The sequence below is a fragment of the Centroberyx affinis genome, unplaced genomic scaffold (genome assembly GCF_046629955.1).
Source record: "Centroberyx affinis isolate AG114_WGS23_722 - 3 ecotype Tasmania unplaced genomic scaffold, CSIRO-AGI_Caff_v1 ptg000390l_1, whole genome shotgun sequence".
Classification (NCBI taxonomy): Eukaryota; Metazoa; Chordata; class Actinopteri; order Beryciformes; family Berycidae; genus Centroberyx; species Centroberyx affinis.
The window spans coordinates 173,960-192,799 of record NW_027279058.1 but is presented as its reverse complement, the minus strand read 5'-3'; the positions used below and the strand labels follow the sequence as shown (position 1 = coordinate 192,799).

At 39.7% G+C, this 18,840-nt stretch overlaps 1 protein-coding gene across 16 annotated transcripts in view; it reads right to left on the bottom strand.

The window, feature by feature from the left end:
* nrxn2a (neurexin 2a) overlaps window positions 1–18,840 on the bottom strand; it is a 91,238-nt gene that overhangs the window by 39,813 nt on the left and 32,585 nt on the right. For all 16 annotated transcript variants that reach the window (XM_071516013.1, XM_071516020.1, XM_071516014.1 and 13 more), the window contains 5 exons: window positions 18,609–18,728; window positions 18,146–18,527; window positions 16,846–17,036; window positions 16,004–16,177; window positions 15,087–15,206 (listed from right to left, as the gene is read on the bottom strand). In XM_071516013.1, coding sequence (XP_071372114.1) covers window positions 15,087–15,206; window positions 16,004–16,177; window positions 16,846–17,036; window positions 18,146–18,527; window positions 18,609–18,728 — 987 coding nt within the window. The remainder of the gene's footprint in view (window positions 1–15,086; window positions 15,207–16,003; window positions 16,178–16,845; window positions 17,037–18,145; window positions 18,528–18,608; window positions 18,729–18,840) is intronic.

The following is an 18,840-nucleotide window of genomic DNA, read 5'->3' as shown; positions in this document are numbered from 1 at the left end:
TGTTACAGCTATACATTTATCCCCCACACCATAAAACTAAGGCTGCTATTTGAACAGTGCATGGCGCTGAAATTAAACGTACCAGAAATTAAAGTTTAATGTGTGAATTCTAACAACTGTTTTAATTCCACAGCTTTAGCCTATATAACCATAACAGATTTGTTCTTCACAAACACAAATGGTTGGCAGTCAAACAGACATGGTGTGTTGATGCCATTTATTCCCCCTCAGATACAGTCCTTAACACTGTTATAAATCTATTTAATCTATTTAATTCGTAAATGAATTAAAAGAAATAAATAAATAAAAACATATAGGCCTGCGTAACGGCCCCCCAATGAAAAATCATGAAAAAACTGGCCCATGGTTGAACCTAATTGCTGACCCCTGCTTTAACCCAACTGTCCTTGTGCCATTTTGTACGCATGTATCAAGTATGAAGACAAATCTTCAAATATTATATCTCTGTCCAAAAAACTATAGTAGCCATTGTATAAATAAGCTTTTACTTAGGTGTGAAAAATAAGACAGATTGGATATACTACCAAATGAATAATTAATCAATACATGTGTCATGAATATATCATAATCGGAACTACATCTACAGCATCTAAGGAAAAATGTATGATATAGAACAACAGCTTAATTCAATAGGGAGAAAGCATAGCAGATCTTTTTATTATTCATTGAACACAGACGATAGTGAGTGAACAATCCATCAAAACGAATTGGAAGCAAAGTAGAAAATGTAAAGGTTTTCTTTTGCTGAGCATGCAGACTGGTGCTTTGTTGTATAATGACCAGTGACTGGGCCAGAAATAGAGAGAAAGAGACAAAGAGGAAGCGGTAGATAGAGAGTAATAAAAAGGGAGGGAAAGAGACAGAGAGAGAAAAAATGAGAGAGAAAGAGAGAGAGAGAGAGAGATTTTGTAAAGCATATTTGTCAAATGCAGAGCCCACTGGCTGAATCTGACCTGCCACAAATTTTTATCCAGCTCGCATATTAATCTAGTTTGTAAATTAATTCTGGCTTGTCTGGCTGCAGCAACAGTTAGTGGGTCCTAGTTGCCATACAGACAGCACTATTGCCTGCCTCGTGCTAAACACTGACTGTAGAAAGTAATGGACAAAGTGAGTATGACATCATACATTGAAATCCTACTGGCCTGTTTGAAGGTCAGGAAGTGAGATTTCTGCACACCAACATTTCTGGAGCCAGAGTTTGTGTAGTAGAGTAAAACAGTGGAGCAGGTAAAGCCAGCCCATATTGCCTCAAATGGTCACAAACTACGCCCACGTGTAGCCTGGAACCATGGCTCAGGCTGCTGCCCAAGAATAGGAATACTGTATGCAGACATGCTCCCTTACATTGAAATCCACACAAATATAAAGAATTTAGCAGCAATTTTCTGAGTTGGAGGCTTGGAAACTTTGGAATTTTTTTTACAAATCCATTTGCAGATAAGGAACAATGCCTATAAAGGCATATTTGATCAGTATTAGGCACCACATTTGTAACTCCAGTGACCTGTATGAATTTGTATCTCTTAATCTGGTGAAGTATTAGGCAGAACTCTCAAATTTACTTTGGATTGGTGCAAGTGATGAGGTCTATCACACAATGGGCTCTATCTTTGTGAATCAATGGCGCAAAGTGCGCAGGGTGTGGCGGCTATCTGTGGTATTTTCGTGGCCAGAGGCACGGTACACTTGTGGTGCAATTGGAATTAGGGTGGGATTAGGAGAAATACATTATCAGTAAGTGTGGTAGGGATCGTCATGACCAATAAAATCACCTCTTTTCCTTCCCTTTAAATCCAGTGTGCTCTGACAATTTCATGATGGAGAGAACAGTCCAGAGCTTCTCCGCCACAAAAGCTTCTCCCAAGAGGAAACTGATGTCCTTGTGTGGGAGGTGCAGAATTGCCACAAGCGAATATACGGCACTTTAAATTAAATTAGCACATTTGGTTACCGTGTTGCTCTGGTCCTTGGAGAACCATTGCCCAATGTAGGAGATGGTTCAATGATATTATCTGAAGAGCCAAACAGAAGTTGCTGGTGAACTGCAGGGACAATTTGGCTATAGGAGGGGGGCCATGACATCTAAAGAGGATGTGACTGCCTCCACAATCCCCACTGCCATAGCATATACTGTCAGGTCTATGTTAGATGACAATCATTAACACCACACCCACATGTGTATATAGTTAGAATGAATGAAAAATGTATCTTATTTTTCCCTGCTTCAGAAATTTAAATCAAAGTCAAATTGGCCAATATATCCACAAACAGTGTTGGTAAGCTTTTGAATAGGATCTGTTAATGCGCACATTGCGTGGTAAAGCCACAAAAGTAGCACAGCATCCCGGTATTCCTTGACACCGAAATTGCACTGCACCGTGACACACTCCCTACTGTGCCTCTCCTCCCACTTTGGTGCAGTCAAGTTCATAGCAAGTCTTCAAAATACCAAACAGTATTTTGCACGAAGATACCACTTTGCTGGCCCAAAGCCCTACCATGCGCTGTCACAAAAATTGGGCCCAATGACTTATTAGTCAAGGTTGGCTTTTACAGTCATCACATAACTTGCCATACATGTCAAGACCTCTCTTATGAACAAGTATACAAAATTTTGTGGGCGAGTTACAATTGCTTTGCAGTCCTTTGACTGCCTTGTTATTCTCATAAACTAATCTGCTGAATGCCAATTTTAAATGGATCGTGAGTTTTAATAGGTTACAGAAGTGGGCTGGGGAAAGTGAAGGATTAGTACATGGGCTTTTATCAGGCCACAGAGACAGCTTCAGAAGCAGCTGAAGAGACAGCCAGTGTCTCTGGCTGAAGAGAAACGACAGCAGTTGTGGCACCAAGTATGGAAATCCATCTCATGTAGAATTATATCAAGAGTGATGTATAGTCTGTTGTTCATAGTAGTCTACAACTGTCCCTTTGTATTGACTGCATGTCAGGCCTTTTTTCCTTGTTGACAATGTCTTTGCATCAGTCACACCAAGATAAATCCCTGTACATTTATTGTACTAAATGTATAACTGTAATAAAATGATTCTGATTTATATGAATAACTTTAATAATAATAACAGTTTATTACATGATGGTATTGCTATTGCAGTGGAATTACTTGCCATGCACAGCGCCTGAGTAATTTGGCTATTTATTAGGCTATTAATTAGCCTAACATGTTAGATGCATGCCTTAGTTGCCTAAATTGATTTATATAACAGAAATAAAGAAGAGTAAATTACATTTACAGACACGATGTTACACAGTAAGAGAGATATTTCAGACAATGTACAATATAAACAATACATATGGTTACAATATCCACATATTACTTACATATTTATGGCCTATTGTTGTTGAGATTGATAATGTGATGTGCTGTAGTGGGTTAAGTGTAACTCAAATTGTAGATGTAGTCTAGCCTAAGTGCAGTGTAGATTAACCACAATGACATCCCCACACTGTGTGCACTCCCTCACCCTAAATTCTTCATTAGGCTGGATTTTCATTTTAACACACACCAAATGGAGGCAAAGGAAAAGCAAGTGAATGATGTATAAGTGAGTGTGCCACTGTGCGTGTGAGTATTAGACAGCGTAAGAGGGAGTGAGAGAGAGAGACAGAGAAGAAGCCAGAGACAGACAGACTCCGAATGTGAGGGCCTCTGTGTGTGCATCCAGCCTTTATGATGTAAACTGAATGTAACCTTTCTCCCCTTACAGAGCTCCTGCAGTAGGGACTGGGAAGCCCCGCCCCCCTGGGAGCCAGCATAGACTAGCAAATGCATTCATCTGAGCCTCAGCTGCTGCGTGGTCTGGGTGTAAAGTGAAACCCTCCATGTTCCCATGCAGTATGGGGCACAGAGGGACGGTCAGAGAAGGGTGGGGACTGTTCACTTGGTAATCAGCCCTTGCACAATGTTAATCCCAAACTGGACAGTGCCTTGAAGATACTTTCAGGAATTTACAGCATTCTGCAAGTGGGAGAATAGGCAGAGGCAGTAGCTGCCGGTTTGACACAATTCATATCTTATCTTGTATCTCTGTACACCCACAGCACTCACTGTGCTACAGCGCCGAGCCTCTTGCCAGCGCTGGTAGCCTCTGACCCCACTCTTACACCACTCATTGGCTTAATTATCTGTGCTCTTGGTTATCATACCTACGAATATATCATCACTGTTATTACTTCTTTGGTTATAGCCAAAGCAATTCGTAAAATATGTAAATACATATATGTATATTATTTGAAAATATCCTCTTACAAAAATTGCCTGTTATTTTAAAATGAAATATCAGTAGATCTCCTCTCTGATGCAAATGGATGCTCTATGGAAATGACACTCTGTGTTGTAGCCCCAGATGCTATAGCCCTCTGACCAGCTCTTATCTTTATTATTATGGAGTCAGAACCTGCCTGTGGCTGTTTAAATCAGTTGTCTCACCAAGGCCATTTCAGGCTGATATATGAACAGCCTTTCAGCCCCTTTAGGAGAATCTCTTAGTTTTATTGTTCACTTATTGTATTGTGGTAGAGATTTCCCCTTCTTTTTGAGTCTAACTCACACACAAAGTGAGAGGAGGCGAGATAACTGGGACAATATATAAATCACTTTTTTCAAGCAGTTTTTATTAATATATCTTTTTCAGTTTCCCTATGAGGAATTTGAGATTTTCAATGGAAACCACTCATCCATTCCTTCACCCATATGTACTTTTAGTAATTGAAAGATACAGCAGATGGATAGATAGTTAAATAGATAGCTTTATAGCTAGACAGATAGTATTTGCCCGCAAACATAACAATACTGAATACGCTGTATATGCAAACAAAGGACACAGCCTAGGCTAACCAAAGCTTACTGTACAAGTGTGTCATAAACCAGTAATCAAGTTCTACATTATTAAATCATATTATCTTAACTGAAGAATAATGAAAATTGCTTTGCAACCGAAAGCACATCTTTTCTAGGGCATCTCTGAGCTGGTAGCCTATGCAAGCCTTGTTATGAAGTTGCTATCGCTTGCACATTTTTTTTTTTCAATTTACAAAATTAATTTCAAAGATGGAAGAGCTTCTTCACTTTATTTCTTTGAATTGCATTTCTGCTATTGAGCCTAGCCTCCCTCAACTTCCCATTTTAACACTTTAACTTAGTAACGTTAGGTGTCTATTACAGGCTTAGTAAGCGGCTGTTGCCTTGAAACAGCAAACAACTTTGGAATGGCTGAAGCTTCGCAAATATCTCTGGAGCTGCTCTGAGAGCAAGGTGAGTGTGGAAAATATAGGTAGCCTTCAACTCCTTGCAACCCTATTCAATTAGCCCTACAGTAGATAAATGTTGAGGTAACACCTGGTCTAAGTAAAACACTTTATTTAGAATTAACCGAAAGCATCAACTGATTATAATTAGCCTACAACATTTGACATGATCATTTCATTTCAAGCACAATTTCAATGTGGAAATCAATGGAATACTGATTTGAAATGGTGCTTACTCTGAAAAATCAGAGCTTTGTGTGTGTGTGTGTGTGTGTGTGTGTGTGTGTGTGGGGTGGTGGTGGTGGTGGTGGCGGTGGTGGTGGTGGGGGGGGGGGGGAGTGAGGCACCGGCAGGTAATCTAATTGGCACAGCTCCATCATAAAATAACTCTTTTCTGCTAGGAGGAGATGGAGAGGATGTTGACAACAACTCGAGTCCCACAATAGAATAGAATCAATTATTTTTAACAATAGTGGCATTTAATAGGATGTGTGAGGATGACACTCAAATCACAGGCACAAAATGAGAAAGTGTTTTATTGCCATTGTGAGTGCTCTTACTCAATACGTGTATGTTTCATGGCAACAAAACATCTGCTTAGCAGAAATGAACTCTCCTATGTGAAGTGGCTTAAGAGCTTGCTTTGCGGTATCACTGGGAAGGCCAGGGGGGAGATTAATTCATTAATTCATATCAGTACACATATAAATCTATGAATGATTTACCTGCACAATGAATTTAATTTGCTTTAGTCGTGCACGGGTACTGTGTGCAATTAAGTTATCACATTGACTGTCAAAGTGAAGTCTTGTTTACTAGAGTATGAGTATGAGATGCCTATAATTGGTCACTGTGTAATGGATTGGTGACCAATATAGCCCATTTATTTATGGGCTTCACTCGCTAGTGGTGACAGGAGGATTCACGGGATAAACACACCAATTGAGAATGAATTATGACCTCTTATTATGGGCAGTTTGTCTTAAAGATCTGCAAACCAATTCATCTCAACTCAGCTGACTGCATGCTTGAGCTGGGTCAGAAGGTTCTTATGATACATGACTGTATCAGTTAGAAGTGGTTGGGTTAGGGGTTTGGAACAGCATCTCAAAACGAAGATCTGTGTTTTGAGTTATGATGGCTTATGCTCTCCTTCAATTATTACACACATTAACAACGTAAATAAACCTTTTAGAAAAATGTTGAGAATAAAAATACATGTAGAAGTCACAACATGTTCAGCTGTAACATATTGTCAATCAACACATCAGCAATACAGACAATACACTTCAGAATAAAAACCTATTTTCCATCCAGACACTCAAAACATAAATAAAGCCAGTATTTGGACAACTTTCTACAATATGGAGTATGTATGAAGTATTCTAAGACCTAAAGTATGTTTGGTTAATACAGTAACCTGTATGGAAAGGTATAAAAGTACGACTCGCATGTTATTATTGAGCCAGAAGTGGTGGCACTCTGCTCCAAAATGTTTGCGGAGAGATATTATATTGCATCATTTAAGACCATACACAGATAACGTAGCTTATGTCTAGACTCCTCTGTAGACAGAATGACTAAAGTGTGTATTATAGAGGTTTGGATATTTCTTCTAACTCGGTTAGTTGGTGTGACATTGGCACAAGATTGAACTCCCTCTCCAGCAGTCAGTGTTTGCAGGGTGAGTCATAAGAGACCATGACTAATCATGAAATAACCTGTCGCATATCTGAGGGAAACTGGCAGTGTGGCTTGTATTTTCCAATCTGTTAAACATAGCTTAGCACAGCCTGTGTCTGTTTGCATTCTAATGAGCTATCGGCTTGCATTAAATTATCTCTATCCGTGACACTTTACGCAAAGGTTGCAAAAGGTCAATGAAGCGATGTCTAGTGGCTCTGATAATGAGCAGTTTATTTGTGAAGGAGGAAATTTTGATGCCAAACAAAGGGCTAATGAAAGCATTATGATGCTGGGCATCATACTTTGTTTGCGGTGAAAAATACTACTTCAATCCTGACCATGCAAAATAAAAACACTTACTGCATTATCTCATCAGTTTATGCTTATATGCAGGAATGGAAAGAGAAAAAAATATATCCTACTCAAGAAGAAAGACTGAAATTTCAAAGGGTTCAAACAAGGTTTTTTTTAATTAAAAAAGGCATGTCATTAGATCTGTGGTAAAAAGACTGAATGCTCCTCCTATTATTCAATAATGTTACAAGATGTTTCTTTTGCTATTGGCTCTCTAAATAGCTGGCAAGCAAACTAGCTAAACAACAAACAGGCAAGCACAAACCAACAGTACTGTAGTTGGATGGGTAGCTTTTTTGGCTAATGTTAACAAAGCTACTATCATGGATAAATGAGCTTTTAATGTTCCACTTTAACTTAACATTACTTCCACAGGCATGCACAGATACAGATACAATTTCCAACTGGCGAGTTTCTGATGAAATGCTTGTATGGAAAGCATACAAGATTTGTATTTTGCAATTGGTGCAATTTAAAATGTAGTGAAAGCATAGGCTAGGAAAATTACTGATTTTGAAAAATACTCAAAAATGTACATATACAAAAAAGCTACTTAGTTATACTAATGAGAGTAAATTGACCCTTGCTTATGTAAAGCATTGGTTACAGTATGTGTGCAACATTTTGCTGCTGATGAAGATGACTTCCATTGTTGTTGCTGTCCTCATCTTTTTCTGATGTGCACCAACACAGAGCGACAGCGACAGTAATGTGTGCGTGTGAGGTAAAAACAACATGAATTCTGATCTGACTGGTCAGACTCAGGTCGCATTGCTGCGTATCAGATATGTATCAGATCTAGGACCACATACAAATGTGGCCAAAATCAGAATTAAAAATGATCAGATTCCATGTGTTTTTTGGTGTTCACGCTGCACTGAAAAAAAAAAAGACCTGTGTCACTTCCACCTGTAGTGTGAACGCAGCCAAAGACTTATTTTAATGTGAGAAATTGTAAGGTCAGAAAAGCCAAAATAGGTCAAATAGACATTATTCCCTTAGGTGCTTGACTTCTTTTCACATCTATACAACTGTCAGAGGGTGTTCCACTAATGCCTAAAAGCCTTTTCTGTGCTGTAGAAAAGGGATTGGAGTGGTCAGTCATTGACTTAGGGCGTATTTCATAAGAGGCTGAGCCAATATTTTGTCTCATATTTTTCACTATTTTAACATCAGAATAGACATATTAACAATGTAGAAACGAATCCAAAATATATCTGTGATCCTTGAGAAAATAATTATAATTAGATCGCACACTATTCAAGTGTAGTTACTTTAATTTTGGAATCTGACTGCATAAACGTAAGATTACAGTGACACTTTCTACCCATGATTGGTTAACTTTTATAACCCAGTAAGCTCTGCCAGACAATTACACAACGCATGCTTTGCTACCTCTGTGATGGAGCTTTAGGGAGCTGTGCCAGCAGCCAGGGGCTCAGGGTATCCGTATGACTCATACAGAATAGAGGTCTAGCAGAAACGATCATTTCTAGGGAGAGACAGGCACACAGCCTCTACACTGAACAAAGCTGGCATAGGGCGGCGGATAAGATGATGGCTCTGGCAAGTGACAGAAAAGACCTAGGATCTGACATAATTTGGCCACTGTAACATGGCGCTGAGCTTGCAACAGTTCTATGAGATGTTGAATGCTTTTACATGAAGACCTCGTTCTGAATAGGAGTTCATATTCTCATGCTGAGGTCAATTAAGTTGCTATATGCATTTTTATATCCCATTCATGAGTATCCCTGTAAACATAAAAAATGGAATCTTACCAAGAATATCACCATGGATTTTTACCAAGGAAACGTTATTTACACAAACTAAAAAAAAAGGATGCATGTATTAATTGGGATGAGATGACTGCATGCCTTCTGGTTTCTCAAAATTTGGGATAAGAGCTTATCTAGTAGGTTACGGGGATATGATGTCTAAATGACTCAAAATGGAATACATGAAGACAATTACAATATATACGCATGTACTGTATGTAAACACATACTGAAAACATGAAGATGAAGAAGAGACTGTTTTGACAGAACTTTGAATGGTAATTGACTTTGATGGAGGCAAACAATGTAACTAGTCCGAAGGGAAATGCTGTGACTGGCACTGATCAAAAGATGACTCTAAGGTTCAGTTAGAGCAGTCTTGAGGAGAAAAAGCCCAGGGAGATTTCTGGGAAATTTTCTATTCATTCTGACCTAGTTACTGCCTTAGGTAAAGAAACAGAAGCAGTGATCCTCGAATTTCTAATCCCTTCTCAGTTTGAAAAGATAGTAGTACAATGCAAACAGACCAACTAACTGCAAAACTGCAGGCAATCAAACGTACAAAATCATTCAGTTGGCCTCAGGAGTCTCATAGTATTCAATGACCATTAAGGAGATGGATACAGAGGTTGTCTAGTTGTACACCACAGTCACCTCAGGGTCGGTATTGTTAACAAGGGGGACTGTGCCTCCAATAATGAAACAAAGCCTGAACAAGCGGGCAGAGCAGGCCTTTGTTCCTGAGAGAGCTCAGATGTTTGTATATTAGCAATATGATTCTGCTTATGCTCTATTAATCGAATCAAGCATTGATTTTTCTTGCTGCTATATACTGTGTTTGAGTGCGGGAGGTTTGTAGGAGGGTGGGAAGGATGTGGGGTGGGGCGTTATCATTATGTGATATCATGCAGGCAGGAGGGCCAGCTCAGTCAAGACTTGGACTTGACCCTCTGGAGGTAATTGCAGAGAATCAAAGAAAGGTCAAAACCTCTTTCATAATGAACAATAGTTCAGACCTCCTGCATGCAGTAATGTCAAGGGAGAGGAACTCTCTCACCCAGCGTCTATCTCCAAGGTGCTCAACTGAGCGTTTCTTTCTTTCTTTCTTTTTTTGCGATTCTTTCTACGAGCTGCCATCCAGAATCCAAAAGGCTCTATTAATTTGCCAGTCATGCTACCTATACTGAATTTGACGTTAGAATGGTTATGGGACTGTGAAATCAATACTTCTGTAGGAGGGCTGTCCAAGCCTACACCTTCACTTTCTCATATTCTCTCAAACACAATAGAATGTCCTACACAATAACAATTCCTAATCAAAATTACTTAAATTGCCATGAACTACATTTGTCATAGTAATACATGCTTATTTTTAATGAAAACCATATAAAGAGAAGAGACAAGAGACACAAATCCTGTCCTTACATCTGTTTACAGCATGTTTTACATTCAAAGAATGTAAAACAAAATCAGTAGCATTCAGGAGATTCAAAACTATAAGGAATGAAGCATATAAATGCCAAAGTCCGTTTACAACACTAGCATATAAATAAGAACAATGGTTTTCAAATTGCAATAACAATGAATATGTCACCCTCCTAAATTGTATGCGTTTCGCTGCCAGATCAGCCACAAGACAAAAGAGGTCCTTTTATTTTTAAGATAATTTGTCTATGTTGCCGTGTGCCAGGCTTTTTTATCACACTGTAACCATTAATGGTCAGGAATGATAGTAGTGTATTGTTACATTATGCTTGGTTATTGATTTGGTTTAGGTCCAGACCCAGAAGAGTGTAACAAGCCTATTTCTGGTAGGGCACCATGTGACAAGAGTAGCAATATGTTTTCTTGAGCCTGGGTCCCGGGGCGAGAGATTAAGTCTGAACCCCTATCCTGGATTATCCTGCTGGCCTTTGGGATACACTCGTAATCGTGAATGACTGCACCTGAAATGAAGGTCAAAGGAAAAACGGAATTTGACTGAGCACTTGAACTTACAGTTTTGTCACACTAACAGAAAATGGGGTACACTGACATTTTTTCACACGGACACTTGCACAATGGTTATAGATATATCTTTGCACAAATAGCCTATTAATGTTTTCTTTTCATAAGAAACCAAACATCTACAGAAATTACATATTTTAAAAATATTTTGGTTCAGATTTAGGCTTGAGTGAAAAATTCTAAACTATGTTCTGATGATCTTATACTCGGCCTAAATATAACATGCATCCAGGGCTACACAGAGCCTCTGCATGCAACATATACTTTATAATTCCATGAAAATTACAATTTATGATAGATAATGGCAACCTCATTAAGCTCTTTTGAAAAACTGCAACAACACTGTAATTTAGACACAAATAAAATGGAAGCTAGCTACTATGCTTGCTAACTGGCACATGAAGTAGGAAGGGAAGACAGCTGCTGTCTTAGTGTCCATGCTTCTCTACCTTGCCTGCATGCCCCGAGGCTACAGAGTTTGCCTCACTGTCAAGGGAATTAAACAATTCAAAGAAAATGTTGACTTACAAATTAACGCCGAAGGTAGGCTCCATGCTCTGCAGATAACTGGTTGGTACTAGTAAATTGGTTAAAATCAGGTGAGGTATGTGGTGTGTTTATCAGATGGGTGCATGTGCAGAGTCACATGGTAGGGGTGTGGGGGTGGGGGGGGGGTGGGGGGGTTGCATGGACGCTGCCCACTGGTATCCCAGAATCCTGGAATATGTCAGTATGAGAGAAAAAGAAGCAGGAACTGTTGCATCTGATTTAGTGCAAATCAATAGTTACCCATTGTGCCTTTAAGACTCGCTTGTCCATGGGACATCAAGGGAAATTGTATGTTTACAACTGCTGTTTGGGCTATGCCGAAGTAAAATGAAATAACTCTCCTTCAGTCTGGTTATTGCCTAAACATAATAGAGCATTAAAACACATTTTTTGTTATCCAGTTTTAAATGCTCTAATGACAGCTATGGTGCTATTTGTATTTGCTTCCAGCATTATGTTATCATTCAGTGGTAGACAGGCAGTTACAAACTCAGACAAACACACACACACATACACACGTACCGAGACACAGGTAATGAATATGCCAAAATAATCATCTGTAATTGTGGAGGTTAACCAGTCATTAAACTCTCCATATGCTTACGGAAATAAGCATTGGAAATTGAATAGAACATCATAATATAGCTCTGTGACTTTGGTGATGATAAGATGACCTAGAAGCAATTACTGTAGCACAGATGTTTGCAGCATGCCTGCTAAACGCTTATATGAATATAAATCTGCAAAAGCACAAACTAGAGATCTCAGAAAAAAAGTTTTCTGAATCCCTCATAAGCTTCTAGAGTTCTATTTTGTTTCTTGTGAGGTAGCCTATTAGTTGTGATTTCTCCTCCTTCTTTTCTAATGCTGGTCGCTTGGAATAGGTAGCAGACCTTGATTGGTACACAGACTTGGAAGAAGACAATAGGCGGGCGAAGTGAATTATTTGTCAGACTTTTAAGTGTGTGAGATGAACAATGCAGCAGATGGTGGCACGGATGAGACAGCCTTTCCCTCCTAATACTGTCGGCTGCTACTGAATATTGTCCTGCCTATATTTATGTTTGTTACACTTTCCATTTGTTTTGATGAGTCAACTTAAGAAACCTATATTGTGTTTGCTCAGAAGAAGGAAGAAACCTGATATATTGGTTAGGGCTTTTATATTGGCCATTCATGCCGTCCACTACCGGCATGATCGAGGGTCCTTCCTGACCACAGCTATAAAAGCAGTCTGTAACAGCTGCAGTGAGATTTTCTTTTCTTTTCATATGCTATTTTTGCACTTATTTGCTCAATGCTTTTTGTAAAGGGAGGAATACATCCCAGAGTTCAATACAAAAACATCAGTGTTTGTATCGGGCTGCAAAAACCCATACTGGTCGAACCCTACCTGTGACATCATCGATATCAGCTCTTCCCTCTGTCTCTGGTTTCAAAATACCACATACATTCATGCACACTACACATTTGTTTTGCTTTGGATCTTTAGCCCTAGGCAGCCATTTAGTTGCTCTCGTGGAAGACTTTCCAGTAGCTTAAAACTATTGTGAGATAATACAGATAATACTAAAATGTCAGCTGTTATTTGAGAGAGGTGTTATTCACACTCTTGGATTGAAAATGCATTAAAATCATGCAGCACGTAGGAAACATAGCTTTTTGGTAACAAGCTCAAGTACACAAGTACTTGTGAAAAAGATTAACAACTAGAGAAAATACTGCAAAATCTACTTAAACTACTACTTGAATGACTTATGAATAATTGTTCCCCAACACTTGAATCTATGCAACAAAAATTGAGATCAATCTGTTCTGTGGACATTTCTAAAGCGTTTAGAAATATTTAGACTTTCTTAAATTATCAACAAATAGAGTTTGGAGTGTGACGCCCCTTCACCCCTAATAAAACAATACCACATCCCATATAATACCACATATCAATAAAGATTAGCACACAGGCATAAACAATTCTTGTAATTATTCGGAATGACTCTGCAGCAAATGAGGCTTAACTTGCCATGACCACTGGACCAATAAGCTTAATGTTAATCTCTTGCTATTATAAGTATGAAAAGCCTTTGAAAAAAGTCTGGGACTATTATTTTGGACATAGAGGGCTCTTAATAGTGAAAATGGCAATCAAAAGACTGCTGTACTTCCTAAATGTTGTGCAATCAATGTGTCTATTTCTTAAGACAGAAATGCATGTTACCACCTACTCACATAGGCTACATATATGCATGGCATACACACTTACTGTACATGCACATGCACACTTTATGCTTATTAGGCAGTTCTTGTGGGTGTTTGAAAATAAACCAAAGGAATTGTGAACAAATGCCAAATGCAAAATGTTCAACAAATTCCAATTACCCCATCACATTAAGTGTTTCTTTTTAAACACAAAATAGCACTAAATACCACACAGTCTCAGTAGTGAAAATGTTCCAAGTAAAGAAAATGTCTAAATCAGCTATTTTATACTTACTGTATGTCCTTCAAGTCATGTAAATAATTATCGTTGGAAGAACACATCCATGGTATCCAACTGAAGACTGATCCATCATTTGTATCTTGCATTAACAGTGTTGTTTTTAATGCATGTTTAATTTACAGTCGGTTCCATCTTATGCAGACCTTAAGGTCTTCAGTAGCAGTAGCTTCAAAGACGACTTTTTAATCACCATATTATGCTAGTGCTTTAATAACAAATAATTATTCAGAACACTTCAATTGCAATACATAGTGCAATTAGGAACTGTGTATCTGTCAGAGACACACATACATGTACACATTTCACAACAGGGGTCAGAGCGCAGGGGCAGCAGGAGCAGGTTTGGGTTGTAAGTCTTATTCATAAACACTTTTTTTTTTACAGGAATGGACACACAGCATTGCAGTCAGGTGAAAACCCTGTAACCCCAATTTTGGTGATTTTCATGTTTTCACTTCAGTTAAAATGTCCTCTATGGGTTGAAAAAATTATCTTACCTCTTGGGGTGATGAAAACCTTTAATAACTAATTGGATAAACTCAAAAATGCATGGTTGTCAAGCTAAAAACAAGGCTTTTTAAAATTATAATTACAATTTTCAAGAGGTTCTCAGACAACAGTGACAACAAGTTGTGGTTGTCCACCCCTTTACACAGGTTACAACTGTGTGTAATCTGAAAAGATGTGCAGCCTCTTAACAGAAATGATGTCTGACCGAATGCTCCCAATAACATCTCCTATTTTACTGATAATTTCACATGAGTAGTGTCATCTTTAAGCCATCAAAGGGCCCGATCAATATCATCATTTATATACCCTGTGGAGACCAGTGAGACACCTTCTCCAAAACTACAGAGAAACCCCCACCATCCCACCCAACTAGGCGTAGCAGATAGCAAACGATGAACTGCAGCCAGGCTACTTACGGTCACTGCAGAACGGGCCCCCATAGGTGGTCATGGTGCAGTCACAGGAGAAGCCCTCCCACAGCTGCAGACACACTCCCTGGTGGTGGCAGGACTCCTCTGTGCAGGTGGTGCTGGGACCTGGGCAGGGGTGAGGGGGGTGTTGACAGTTGATTTACCAGATGCCTACACAATGACAATGCTATGTCCTCTGCCTTTTATTGTTGCTTCCTCACTATTGAGTAAGGGATATTATACAACGAGTCGATATTTGTCGCAAAATACGCCCCAACAGGGTGAGGCAGGTCTTGATCGACCTGGCTAAATAGGCATATTTTGCGATAATGACCGGCTCCCTGTACATTATCCCGCTTATTACACGGCTACTTACCAGAGACATGAATCACCTGACACAAAATATTGACGTGAATTGATTTCTTTACAAGCTTAAAAAGTAGTTCAGCAGGACTGCAGCCATAGAATCGTCTGTAGCTAGCATCCATATGCTACGCTATAGCACAGCTGCAACCATAGCAACCTAAACAAATTTGGTAAGGTTGCCGCTCGGCCTTTAACCAGCAATCAAAAGTTTCATAGAAGTGAATATTTGACACATTTGTCTGTAACCTAGGTTAGCGGTTGTCCGCACTAACCAAGGAGTCACGTCTTTTTGACAGTTAATTCGATAAGAAAACAAATCTTAACCGGACTTCTTGACTGCGGAGTGATATAGAAAGCGTTAGGCTAATTGGCCAATCACAATTGAGCATTTAACAAAGCCGTGTAGTAATCATATCACATAACAAATGCGGTGTAATTAGTTTTTAATCAACAGTCGCACTGGGTTTCACAGGCTTCATCTCTGTTCTGTCAACTGGTGATAATACAAGAAATCCAGATTGTAAAAAGGACCCCCAGGTGTCTGTACCGTGCCTCACCTCCACAGCCATGCTCCACCTGTCCCACCTTGTGGAGGGCGTCTGCCAGCAGGTCGGGGAGTCTCCCATTCAGGTCCACAGATGCCAGGCAGCCCTGGTATCCTTCCCTGGATGCTATCAACCTGGGCAGGCTGCTGTACATGCTCTTGCCAACACCACCAATGTACAGCTCCCCTGGGAGACATGTACAGGACTTAGTGAAAAAAAATTATCTCAAACAAAATCCATTTAATTGGCAAGTATAATTGCATATACTTGGAATTAGAGTTGGTGCATATAACATGAGCAGATTATGCAGACAATGTGCATGGTACTGTAAGAGATAAAAATAATTGCATTACACAATAGTATAAACAATATATTGTATGCAGTATATCCAATGCACACAGATTGAATTTAAATATACAAATGTGAGGTGTACAAGGGCACGGTGCAAATATTAAAGTACGAAAAATTGAACATATTTAAATTGCTGTGATGAATGACTAAGCACTCAAAGTGTCATGATTCAACTTGCCTTTGATAGATCTTGTATGAAATTTTGTGTGAATGGTACAAATGGTCTAAACGTAACATTATTAAATGTACTGTGTAAAACAGCAGGTAAGAATTGTCTATCTGGGGTCTGAAGTTGCAGTGAAGGAATATTTCACTTAATTAGTAGATTAACTACTTATCACTTAACAAGTAGGCTAATGATTTACTGTTTAACTGTATTTGACAGGGTAAATGTGAAAATTGAATGTCCTGTGTATCCTTCACTGAGTATCTATAACACATATTCAAATGTGACCTATTATCCAAACCAATATTTCTACAGCATAATGGTTTAGACAAGCTACCTTTTAGATCCAGGTTGCGGGCTCCATTGGCATGTTGGGTGACGGTGCGGGAATCAATCTTGAGGATGTGTACATTGCTGTTGTCCCGGGAGACGACCACATTGTGCCACTGGTTGTCATTGAGTGGCTTGTCAGAGTTGCCCTTCATTAGTGATGGCCCATTGCCCAAGTCAAAAACATAATGAATGTACCTAAGACAGAAAATAGGACAATACAGATGTTTGTTTACACTCAGTACATCTCATCTATCATTATTTACCAAGATATATTACTGTTTCCTAGCATTCCCAGTTTTTATGTGATTAAATAATTTAAGCAAATGTATGAAGGACTGAATGCTGTATTACTGTTTAAATAAATTCCATGTAAATGTACATGTTAAGGCGCTAGGCATGCTATCACCTTGATGTTAGGTTTGATCAAGTGACGGCGCACTGGAGGAATTGGCTTTTGAACCTGACAGCTCTTTTTTTAAAACGGAATCTAGTTTGAATCAAAGTTAAGTAACATCCATGGGAATGCTGCTACACTTCTTACAGACATGAAACTCAGCAGCCTGAAAACGGTGACAGAAGTGTGTGAAGCTACTTTTGGTCTGTTTTGTCGGTGCATGCTTCTGCTGCAGGCTCCAGAGCTGAACAAGGCCTCCTGCTGACTAATTGCTTACTGGGTGAGTAAAGTCTGGGCAAGGTTTGACAGTGGGAAACTACAATTGTTGTCTTGCTTCCTCTGTTTCCACACCCCCTCTCTGCTTTTCTCTGTAACAGAATTATTTACGATGAATAAAACATTGGGAACATATTTTTGATGGAGTCAAGTGTGCTAAATGTGATCAAGTAGGTTGGAGTGTGAGAACAACAGTGGTACTGTGGTACTGGCAGTTATTGTTTTTCACTCTTGCTTCCTCTCCTCTGCTTCCCTCTCTAACAAAATAATTAATGATGAATAAATGATTTTGAACCTGTTTTTTCTCTCTACAGCGCTGCAGGCTGATGGAATGAAGTTACCACTCATGATCAAGTAGGTTTGAGTGTGAGAAAGAATAAAAGCGATAATGTGTAACTATTCATATGCCCCAAGTTTTGTCTGCACAAATATTGTTGTGTTTAATCAATAGAATGTACAAATGGGTTGCCTCAGGCACAAAATGAGTTGAATATAAATAGCTTGGCCCAATCCCAAATAGCCCCTTCTATCTCTCCCCAGTCCAGACTTGTTCAGCACATGTGAATCCGAGTTAATGGAAGGGACCAGTCAAGTTGCGTGGACTGCAGCTCACTTCTAACACACTACCACTCACCCTTTGACTAGCTCCACCACTACGAAGTCACTTCCATCTCCAGAGTTGTAAAGTATTAGGCCGTCGGGACTGGTGGTCTTGAACTGGAAGAAGAGGTGCATGGAGGCATAGGCCTGTAAGGTGGAGAAGGCCAAGTAGCTGGCTTGGCTGAGAAAGGTCACAGGATCGGCCACAATGTGCCTCATGCCGAAGCGAGCGTTCAGCTCGCAGTAGGAGATGTCTCCATTCTTGCACTGGTCCAGATAGAGCATCCCGTTGAAGGAGAGGGCTTGCAGATGCCCAATGAAGTTGGAAGGCATCACAGCGATGAAGCGCCTTTCTGTCATGATACCCGTCTCGATGTTGTTGAACTCCAGTCGGGTGTGGGCGCCAGTCATGTGGCCTAAGGGACAACACATGCAGGTTAAATGGCAAATACCTGCCAACATCTATATCTTTGTTAGTATTGCCCCTCCACCCCTACCTTCCACGGTCACATTGTCCACAGATAGCTGCAAATTCTTCCCACGGCGCACCACCTTCACTGTGTGCCACTCATTGTCATTCAGCTTCTGGCCTACCAGGAGAATCTCTGGTCCCTTGCCTAGGAGGAGGAAAACCTCAAGTGACAATCACATCACGTTGGTTCAATATAAATTCTTTCCAGACGAAGCCCTCAACAAGAGAAACACTCGCTCCTCGGGGAACATACATTA